An 11,621-nucleotide genomic window follows, 5' to 3' on the forward strand; every position below is an offset into this window, starting at 1 on the left:
TGGGCATGTTTCTCAGCTTTTACTTCCTTAATGTCTACGGTCATTAAATGCATTGAGCACTTCTATACAGTTACATAGTCGTCGTGACTTCTGTGCACATCCTCCACAAACACCAGCTTCCTGATTTCCCTGCTACCTCCTCATCCTCTGCCTCCCGGGCTCCATGAGGCACCCAATGACTAGTAAATGGTTTGATTCAGCACATGTGTGTGTGTACAGGTATGTGTATCTATGTGTGTATACAGGTGTGTGTGTGTATAGATGTATCTGTGTGTGTGTACAGGTGTGTGTATATGGGTATGTGTATATAGGAATGTGTGCCTGTGTTTATGTTCAGGTGTGTGTGTATGTGTGTGTGTGTACAGGTATGTGTATCTCTGTGTATTTATTTATTTTATGTGTTTCTTTTGTTTAGGCTTTTTTTCCCACTTACTACATTTATTATTTATTGATTTTTGTGTGGGTGTGGGTGCCATGGTGCACTTGTGGATGTCAGAGGACAGCTTGCAGGGGTAAATCGTGTCCTGCCCCCATGCAGGACTCCCCAGACCTGGCAGCAGGAGCCATTACCCTGTGAACAAGCTTGACTTTTCTCTGTCATGTTTACTAAGGGCTTTTGTTTGTTTGGGGGATAATCTCTCTTGTTGTGCAAACTGGCCTAGAATTCGTTATGCAGCTGAGGAAGGCCTTGAACCCCAGATACTCCAGCCTACACCTCTCACAGTCCAGGGTTATAAATGTCTGCTGCCATGTCTGGCTTTCTCTAACCTTTCTGTATAATTCCTCTGGTCTGATCAGCCATGGCTATAAGACACATCTTATAGGCACTGAGATGTAGCTGTTACCAAGCAGGTATCTGCTCCGTGCCATCTCTGAATGCTCTTCCAGAGGATCCAGGTTCAATTCCCAGCACTCACATGGAGGCTCACAACTGTCTGTAACTGCATCCATGCAGACAAAACACTCATAAGCATAAAATCAAAAAATATTAAAGCCGTGCAGTGGTGGCACATGCCTTTAATCCCAGCACTTGGGAGGCAGAGGCAGGTGGATTTCTGAGTTCGAGGCCAGCCTGGTCTACAGAGTGAGTTCCAGGACAGCCAGGGCTACACAGAGAACCCTGTCTCGAAAAACAAGACAAAACAAAAACAAAATAAAGAATGCTAAAAAATATTAAAAATCAGAACAACTCCACCACTCCAACTTGCCCACCAACCCAACTTGCCCCTGCACCTTTCCACATAAGGCAGTTTACATGTTTCACCTCATTGTAAGTGTGAGCATATTACTGGCTAGCTCCAGTGTGCAGAAGGGGAAAGTGAGGTCCACAAAGCTTTCCTGACTTGCCTGCGTCACATAAACGGGAGCAAAATTCACAGAGCTTGGATTTAAATGAGGCCTGTGACATTTCTGTGTCATCATTGAATAAGGGGTGCCTCTGCCAGGAACCTCAAATCTCCTAGCAAGCATAGTCAGAAGCTCACTCCAAACTGTCTTCTCCTTGAGTCACCCCCACACCCTACCCCCCCGCTCTTATTGCGGACAGCGTTCTTTTGGTTTCTTAAATCAACTTCAGTCTCTGTTTTTCTCTGCCATTTGGGCTCCGTTTTGCTCACTGACTCAAACATGAGCCCAAAGCTGAATTTAGAATTCCCTCGTCAATATGACCATATTTGTTCAGAGGTTCATTGAGCCACTAGTTATTTCTGGCGTGTCTGCTGTCTTTTTTTAAAATGACTATTTTTAAAGGCTGTGTAACCAGGACGTGAGGGCAAAGAGAACCTATGCATAGGTTTCCCAAAACGTGACAAGGATAGAGGGTGGTGGCAGCAGGAGAACCCTGGAGCAATGGGTCCTTTTGGACATCAGCCCCTGACCACCTCTCTACCAGTACTACAGAAGTGTGCAAGGTGACTACTGGAGCTGAGGGTCGGGGTGCTGGTGAGGGAAAGAAGGAAGTAGAGGGTCAGAGATGACAAGAACATATCTTATAAGCTGAATAAGCCAGGGTGTTATTTACCTAGTCTTCTGTGCTTCTCTGTATATGCATGTATACTTGTATGTGGATGGAGACATGTATGTAAGGGGGGACCAGAGAACAATTTAGGGTATCATTCCTTATGTGCTATCTATCTTTAAAAAAAAAAAATGTGTATGTGTGTCTTAGTTAGGGTTTTACTGCTGTGAACAGACACCATGACCAAGGCAGCTCTTGTTTTGTTTTGTTTTGTTTTGTTTTGTTTTTTTGAGACAGGGTTTCTCTGTGTAGCCCTGGCTGCCCTGGAACTCACTCTGTAGACCAGGCTAGCCTCGAACTCAGAAATCTGCCTGCCTCTGCCTCCCAAGTGCTGGGATTAAAGGCGTGTGCCACCACCGCCCAGCTCAAGGCAACTCTTATAAGGACAGCATTTAATTGGGGCTGGCTTACAGGTTCAGAGGTTCAGTCCATTGTCATCATGGCGGGAACATGGCAGCATCCAGACAGGCATGGTGCAGGAGGAGCTGAGAGTTCTACATCTTCATCTGAAGGCTGCTAGCAGAATACTGGCTTCCAGGCAGCTAGGATGAGGGTCAGTGTCTCCTACTCTGGACAGTGACAGTTCAATTATGGTTAATTTCTTGTCCCTTCTGAAGATGCGAGTTCACTTTACAACATACTTAAGAATATAGGATAAACCAGATATGGTGGTGGTGCACACCTTAATCCCAGCACTGGGGAGGCAGAGGCAGGTGGATCCCTGAGTTCAAGCCTAGCTTGGTTTACAGAGTGAGTTCTAGGAAAGTCAGGGCTACACAGAGAAAACCTGATTTGAAAAACCATGAGAAAAAAAAAAAAAGAACACCGGATAAATCACATAGAAGAAGGAGTTGAACAGTGGTTTTCCTAAGCACTGGCTCTGTCCATCTGGCTCATCGACTTCAGACCGAATAAAGCTTTATAAAAACTGGCTTCTGGCCGGGCTGTGGTGGCGAACGCCTTTAATCCCAGCATTTGGGAGGCAGAGGCAGGCGGATTTCTGAGTTCAAGGCCAGCCTGGTCTACAGAGTGAGTTCCAGGACAGCCAGGGCTATACAGAGAAACCATGTCTGGGAAAACAACAACAACAACAACAACAACAACAACAAAAAAACCTGGCTTCTGGCTGGGTTTGATGGCTCATGATTTTGGTCCCAGAACTATGGAAGCAGAGGCAGGTGGATCTCTGTGTTTAAGGCCAGCCTGATCTACATAATGAGGTCCAGGCCAGCCAGGGCTACATAGTAAAACCCTGCCTCATAACACAAAAATCAACAGCAAAAAAACTGAAGAGATTAGGGCCATGGGGTGAACTTACTATTGTTTAGCTAAATTGATATGGTACCAAGATGCCCTCCCAATATTTACATTTATATTCATATAGACAAATGTTGCTTACAGCCTTTAGAGAAGGCTACTTTGTGCCTGTGTATGTGCACATATGTATGTACACCACGGCATGAGAGTGGAAGTCAGGGGACCACTTGTGGCAGCCACTTCCTTCCTTCTACCATGTGAACCCCAGGGGTAGAACTCAAGACATCAGGCTTGGCAGCAAAAGTCTTACCTGCTGAGCCATCTTCCCACCTTATTCTTCTATTCTTATTCTTATTATTTAATTAAAAGCAAATTGGACACTAAATACAAAAAAGAAATCAAAGAAAAAGAACATGACTGCTCACTCAGTATGCTGGAGGAGATTTATTGTAGATTATATGGAAGAGACTAGCCAGAAGCAGGGACATCTGGGAGAGTCCAGAGTGGACATGAGCAGAGCCATGTGCAGAAAGGGATGAAGGGAAGAAAGAGGGGCAAGAGGGGAACTAGGAGCAGCAGACAGGAAGCCCAAAATTACAGAGGTCAGTTAACCGAAATGAACTTACTATATAGGGAAAAGCAGGCCAGCTCTCGGTCCTGGAGAGTTCAGGATAGAGGGCAGGGTGGAGGACCCTGTGACAGGTGCAAGGAGAAGCTGGCAGCCAGGTCTGCTTTGCTATGTTAAAGAAGCAGCTCAGCCATTTGTCCCAGGTTTGAAAGCTAACAGTCATAGCATAAAGTAACTTGTGAAGAATACCAAGTTTCTTTGCAGGAAGATTTGATTTTGGTGAAAAGTCACCTCTCTGCCTTTTTCTGATGACTCTGCCAGCAGTGGTCTCCTGGGGCACTCTATGAAACTGACACAATGAGGGGCCTGTGTGTGTGAATGTGTATGTGTGTGTGTGTGCCTATGAGTGTGTCTGTGCTTGTGTATGTCTGTGGGTGTGCCTGTGTGTGTGATTATGTGTGTGACTGTGTGTGTGTGTGTGTGTGTGTGTGTGTGTGTGCCTGAGTGTGTGTATACATTCAACAATGGTGTCTTTTCAGAGGACTTGGGACAAGCTGTTCATTCCTCATCACTTGGCAGTGGTCCAGTGCCCCCTTGCGTTTGGGGGCTGTGCTCCTTGGAAATAGGTCTTCTGTTCTGAGTCGTTAGGAAGCTGCTTTGGAGAGCAGTCTGGGTGTGAGCTACTTCAGACTTTTCCTCCCTCCCCATGCCAGAACAATTTACTCCTTCATTCCTTTAAAGATGCCTCTGTGAGCCAGACATAAAGATGAATATTTGTAATCCCAGCAATTTAGGAGATTATGAATTATAGGCTAGCCTGGGCAACATAGCAAGACCCTGTCTCTTTTAAAAAAAAAAAAAGTATTTTTCAAATACTTGTGATAGGACTTCTTATCCTACCTTACAGATTCAATGTCTGGATTCCTTCCTTCGAGCAACTCATGGCTACTGTCAAAGCTTCTTCTGCAGAGTAAACCATCCTCTCAGCCAAACCCTACTGGTTTAATAAATAATCGGGGAACTCGGTGGTTAAAAGCATTGACTGCTCTTCCAAAGGACCCAAGTTCAATTCCCAGCACCTACATGCAAGCTCACGACAATCTCTAACTCCAGTTCCAAAGGATCTGATGCCCTCGTCTGGCTTTTGGGAGCAGTACACACATGCAATACACACATGTGTAACAATTTAGAGCTGGCCAAGGTGTCTAATGATGTAACCTTAGCACACAAGAGGTGGAGATTAAGAGGCTCTTGAGAGAAGTTTTAAGGCAAGCCTCAGGTACTTGCTAAGTTTAAGGCTAGCCTGGGTTATGTGGGACTGTAAGGCATCAGAAACAGGTTTAAGGCCAGCCTGGACTACAGAGTTCCAACTAGGGCTACATAGAGACCATGTCTTTAAAAAAAAAAAAAAAAAAGACAAAAGAAAGATGGAGACCATGCCCATCAGCAATCTTTCCATCATGGCCCATCCAAATGGCAATACCAGCAATCCTAACTTCTTCATTCCTGGCCCAAGACTTCACCTGATGACTTTGAATGTAGTCACCTGGATCCAGGACAACTGATCCGTTTCACATGAAGTTTAGAGAAAAGTTTTGTCATCTGATCTTGTGTGTTGTGTTTTAAAGTACAGTTTATAAATAAAAACCAGCCATTTATCCAGTAGGGTGAGTAAGACCAACTTGTAGAGTTCAGGACAACTGGTCGACCTCAGTGAAGTTCCTTGAGTGAAGGAGTTGGTTCACACCAGGACCCGGAATGACATGACAAGGCGCATCCTTGGGCCATGGTCCTTGCCTTTCACTTTGAGACAGTCTCGTTGTTTTTCTACAATACATAAGATTTGCTGGTCTGTGAGCTTCTGGAGAGTCTCCACCTGGGTTTTATGTAGGCTCGGAGGATTTGAACTCATGTCCTCATGCTTGAATGGTGAGCACATTTGCCCAGTGAACTATCCCCCACCTCCTTCCACCTTGTTTTTTATTTTGTCTTGAGAGAGAGTCTCTCCCTGAATCTGAAGCCCTCTATTTTTTTGTTAGTCTAGCTGGCCAGCAAGTCTTGGGAAATCTTCCTGTCCCTAGCTCCCAGCAATGGGGCTAGACATATATGGCTCTGACCCATTTTAAATTTTATTTACTCAATATTTTTACATTTTATTTATTTATAGTGTGCGCCTATGCACGTGTGTGTGTGTGTGTGTGTGTGTGTGTGTGTGTGTGTGTTTGAGACAGAGTTCCATATATCACAGACTGGCCTCAAGCTCCTTATATAGCTGAGAATGACCTTGAGTTTCTGATCCTCCTGCCTCCACTTCTTGAGTGCTGAGATAACAGGTGTGCCCATCTGGTTGACATATTGCTGGGATCAAACCCAGATCCTTGTACACTGTACTGGTTGCTGTTTGTACTTGGCTTGAATCACCTGGGAAGATAAAATTGCCTTGGTCAGATTGGCCTATGGGCATGTTTGTAGGTCACTGTCTTTTCGATAGCTATTTGGGAGAGCTCAGCACACCATGGACATGTACTATAAAAGAAAGCTGATCTCAGAAGACAGAGGCTAGTAAATATGAGATTGAGGCAAGCCTAGTCTACACAGTGAGTTCCAGGCCAGCCGGGACTGCATAGTGATACCCTATCTCAGGAGTTGGAGACTGGGAGATGTAGATGGAGGAACTAGCTGAGCATGGCCCTGAGAGCATGCTGAGAGGCAGTATCCCTCCATGGTTTCTGCTTCAGCTCCTGCCTCCACGTTCCTGCCACGATTTCCCTCAATGATGGATTGTGCCCTGAAGTGTGAGCTGACCGAGACCACAGTATTTATCACAGTGACCTATGCTATGTATGCTAGAGAGTACCTCCCAGCCGAGCTACACCCCTGCCCCGACCCTCCACTCTTGAGACGGGGTCTCACTATATGGCTTAGACTCCAACTCACAACCCTGCTGCCTCATTATCACAAATGTTAGAATTACTGGCATGCACTACCACACCTCATTTTTGTTGTTGTTGTTCTAAGCGGTATCCTTAAAACTGTTAGTTCTCTGGAAATCTTTTTTTAAAAGTTGTTTGCTTTTTTTTTTTTTAAATTGGACCAATGAGTTTACTGGAGTCATTTATAGGAACATGAGTGACACGAGAGCAACTGTATCACCATAAATCCCACCCCAGTGTGGGTGATGACTCATGAGAGTAAGTTTTTTTATTTCCTGTCTTATAATCTCCCTTTATTCTTTTTATTATTATTATTACCTTTATTTTTTTACAGTCCAGTCATCACTCTCCTCCTGGTCCACCGTTCCGCGGTTCCTCATCCCATTCCATCTCCCCCCTATCTCTAAGAATATGACCCCACACACCCACACACACACCCTGCTTGCCAGGCCTCCTCACTCCCTGGGGCCTCAAGTCTCTCTTTTCCTAACTGAAGCCAGACCAAGCAGGCAGTCCTCTGCTGTGTGTGTTGGGGACCTGGACCAGCTGGTGTATGCTGCCTGATTGGTGGAAAAAGTTGTTTTCTAGTATATAGAAATATGCTTGGTTTTTAAATATTTCATAGATTCCCCAATGCCTATGCTAAACTCTTATTGTAGTTAGAATGATCCGAGTGTACATTCTTCAGGGGTGACTGACTCCCAAGCGACAATAGTTGTTAATTCTCTTCCAATCTCCATGGTCTGTTCCCCTTCGGGTTTTCCACATTGACTCCATATCTTTAGATCTAATGGAGTTTCTCCTCTTTCCCCCCAGATGAGGCCGAGGCCCATATTGACTATGAAGAAAATTTCCCAGACGACAGATCCGTGTCATTCAGGGAACTCATGGAAGACTCCCGCGCAGAGGGAGAAAAGGAAAAGGCTCAGGAAGACGCCTCTGACGAGACACCAAAACAAGATCGTCTGGTCTTCACTTCTGTTTCTAAAGAAAATATAGCCCAGGAAAAAGCCTTTGTGCCAACCACAGGCTTGCCCATCGCTGGGAGCAGTGTCCGAGCAGATTGGCCGAGATCCCGCCTACACCGGAAGTACTCACTCTGGTTTCCGGCCGAGACTTTCCACCAGCCAGAGCTGGAAAAAGATGTGGGTGATGAGACCAAAGAGCCACTTCCTGCCGGAGACAATCACAGTGAAGAGAAACTGGCCCCAGAGGAGTCTGAAACGAGGCTGGTCTATGCCACCACCTACAGCCCCTCGGAGCCGTTTGTGGATAGGAATGACAGCAAGGCGGAGGACCCAGGGGTGAGCAGCAGCGACGATTCCTGGTTAGACGGCTACCCTGTGACAGATGGGGCTTGGAGGAAGGTAGAGGCTGGGCAGGAGGACGATGTGGACAAGGGGGATGGGTCAGTGGGACCAGATGAAAGTGTCCTCATGACTCCTGATCAGCCTATTGGGAACGTTAAGGAGCATAAGAATGTCACTGTCACACCAAGTGAATCTGTGATACACGGTTCGATTGGTCCATCTCAGATGCTTGACGTAGAAGCTCTGGTTCCGGGACCCATCAACGAGTCTGAGACTGAGAGTTCCCATATCTGGGATGTTGATTTGACCAATTATCAATCAACTATACCCCGGAGAGTTACCACACTGCAGTCGCTCACAGCCACCTCACCCTATGAACTGACCACCTCCTCCCAAGAGACAGTACCAACAACCCTCCAGCCGACACATAAACGAATCTCCTCGACTCATGTGGAGGCCACCCAGCCTCCAGTGGAGGTCACTGCTCCTGAGGTTCAGGATAGCTTCCCATACCTGCTGTCTGAGGACTTCTTGGGACAGGAGGGCCCTGGGCCTGATGCAAGTGAGGAGAAGCTTCTTCCAACCTTGGCACCATGTGTGGGGGATGAGTGTCCCAGCTTCAGGAAAGGCCCGGTGATCGCCACCGTCGTCACTGTCCTGTGTCTACTGCTGCTCCTGGCAGTTGTGGGAGCCGTGTGGGGCTACCGCAGGTGCCAGCACAAGAGCTCTGTATACAAGCTGAACGTTGGACAGAGGCAGGCTAGACACTACCACCAGCAGATTGAGATGGAGAAGGTCTAGCCTCTGTCAGCACAGGCTCTCACAAAGCCGCTTGGAGGAAGATTAACTGTGACTGGTCACACTGATGATTCTCCGGATCTGAGGTGGGAAGGCTTCACCCTCTAGAGTTCAAGTCTTTCTTCTATATGCTGAGAAGTGTCTCTGGAGGTGCCAAAAGGGCAGAAAGGGGTTGGTGACATCATCACATATGTCAAGGTCTCCTCAACTAGCTGCCCTGGAATTCATTCCCCGAATCCCAGACCTCTGCTTTGGCCCTATTCCAATGTAAGGTTGGGGAGTAGCTGTTTTAAAATCACCTTTTGTTTCATCTTTAGAGAGAGAATCACTAACTCCACGCTCCAGGGCTGGCAGTGAAACCCAATTCTTGGTTTCTTCTCTCAGGGTTAACGGTTTCTCTGAACTTCAGGAAGAATGAATGATTTGGAAGCAGGGAAATATTTGAAGAAGTCGAAAGACTGCTTTATCAAATATGGGCACTGCTTGGTGGAGAATGAATAAAAATGGACATGGTTGGCCCTGGGCTGATCCATCCCAGCTGTTGGTTATCACAATGACCACTGAGTGTCGTCTCAACAGTGATTCTATAAAGACAGTCCTCCGATTAGGGGCACATCACCTGGGGAGTTGTTGAAGATATGGCCGGGCCAGCTCTGAGGTCAGTCTTCAGGTAGTTCTGATGTGTGTTGATGTTAAGAACCATTGGCTTCTGTCATGTGGTGATCTTGGAACCCTGGAAGGCCTGGAGACAGGGAGGTGAGCACCGCCTGCACCCTGTCTCACTTAGCCTCGGCATCTCACAGCAGCATGGAAAGTGTCACCTCTGATTGTCTCCAGGGTGTTAATTAGCTCAGAAGTAAGCACACCATGGGTTTCTATCTGAATTACGTTCTTGAAGGCGAAAGTGGCGGAGGCCGTACATTTTTTTTTCTGGGGCACCACAGGAGTGTCTGTTTTTGTGTGGTGGTAGTTTTACAGTTGAAACATAGGTGGACAGGGAGTGTGGCTCAGCAGCAGAGAATCTGTCTAGCAGGTGTCAAGTCCTGAGTTCAATCTCTGGTTAAGGTGTAACCCTAACCCTAAAGCAAAAAAGTTGGTGATGGTCTTTTACCAAAGGAAGAAAAAAGATCTCACGATGTATTTTCTGTGCTCTCACCTGCTTGATTCACGCTTTGGAAAACAACAGGTTCAATAGCTACGGAACGGTATAACACAATACAAAATCCCAGGGACTATAACTGGGTCACACAAAAGCCCAGGGGGACCAGCAAGGACACATCTGCTTCAGAAGGAACAGAGAGAGGGAAGAAGATGCTTCCTGTATGTCGCCAAAGAAGAACTCGATGGAGTAAATGCAGAGACTGTACATTTTTTAAATCAGATTCGAACCTCTTGTGAGATAGCATTTCTATTTTTATGACTAGTTCTGTAAAATAACCTTTGTGTCCACACGGGGATGGTGTAAGTAACTAATTAACTCTGGAACACTGAATTTATATCAACATGTAAGTAGATGGTATTAATACAAATGTCTTAATAAGCTTATTATAAATTATTAACACGTGTCAATGCATCCTTCTGTAGACATGGACTGTAAAGTCAGTGCAGCATGCCAGCTCATGCATTTTACCAGTTTGCTGTCATCTTAATTAATATGAAAGAACATGAGACTTCTTGTCGGAAGGTCACGGGCTCACCAGGAACCTAAGCTGTCACTGCAAAAGCATTGAGAATGGTCATGCTTATGAAAATGGGGAGGAGGAAGGGTTTTATTAATACAAAGCTTCTGATATATCTAAAATAAAGTTATTTCCCCCCAAATCTTGATCAATGTATTGAATTTCTACATTACTGGACCACTTTTTAAACTTGTGCGTGCACATATGTGTGTGCATCTGCAACTGTGTGTGGGGGGGGGGGGTCAAAGGGCAATCTCAGGCATTGATCCTCACCTTCCATATTGTTTGCCACAGGGTGCCCCTGTTGTTTGCACCTGCATACACCAGGTTAGCTCTCCTGTCTCTTGACACACATCTCTCCGTAGATTACAGATGTCCACTCCTGAGCCTGGCCCAATATGGGTTCTGGGAATCAACCCCAAGTCTCACACTAAGCACCTCACCCACTGAGCCAACTCCCCTGCCCCAGCATGACTTCTTAAAAAGTATTCACTACTAAAACCAATGTTTTAGTGCTTGCTGTGTACACTGTGGTTCTCTCTAACCATGGCCTCAGCTTCCTTACCTCCAGCTGCAGAATTTGGGGGGCGGAAATTCTGCCCCTTCTCTCATCCTTCCATCTTCCTCATGCCAATCATAAAGGAATTTGGAGAACATGCTAGAAATATAGAATTTGGACCTTCTCCAGCTCTGCTGAGCTAGAACCTGCATGGAGCACAGTGCTCTAATAATAAAGTGTGCATGGTCAGGTCTGGGAGACCTCACCCAGTGACCCCTCCTTTCAGCAGTTAGGCTCTCAAAGGAATAATTAAGGAGGGCTAGACAGATGTCTGCAAATATGCCAGATGACAGAAGGACCAAAGGTTGGTATGGAGCTGGCAGGGCACTCAGTGACAGCATTAGTGATTGGAAGGACCCTGCAAGGAGAGCTCTACCCTGGAGGAAGATGCAGCCATGGTCCAGACAGGACCTGGAGCAGTTGGGGATAAAGACCTGACTACCTCTCTCTGCAATCTTCAGAACATGTGTCCAGTTGGTAACAAGAAGAGCCCAGATAGT

General features: G+C 46.2%; 1 protein-coding gene across 1 annotated transcript in view; it reads left to right on the top strand.

The window, feature by feature from the left end:
- Susd5 (sushi domain containing 5) overlaps positions 1 to 10,695 on the top strand; it is a 42,946-nt gene extending 32,251 nt beyond the window's left edge. The window contains exon 5 of the mRNA XM_034484526.2: positions 7,592 to 10,695. Within this exon, the coding sequence (XP_034340417.1) occupies positions 7,592 to 8,886 (1,295 nt within the window). The 3' untranslated portion in view covers positions 8,887 to 10,695. The remainder of the gene's footprint in view (positions 1 to 7,591) is intronic.
- The last annotated feature ends 926 nt before the right edge of the window (positions 10,696 to 11,621 follow it).

Source organism: Arvicanthis niloticus, chromosome 21 (assembly GCF_011762505.2).
Source record: "Arvicanthis niloticus isolate mArvNil1 chromosome 21, mArvNil1.pat.X, whole genome shotgun sequence".
NCBI classification, from domain to species: domain Eukaryota; kingdom Metazoa; phylum Chordata; class Mammalia; order Rodentia; family Muridae; genus Arvicanthis; species Arvicanthis niloticus.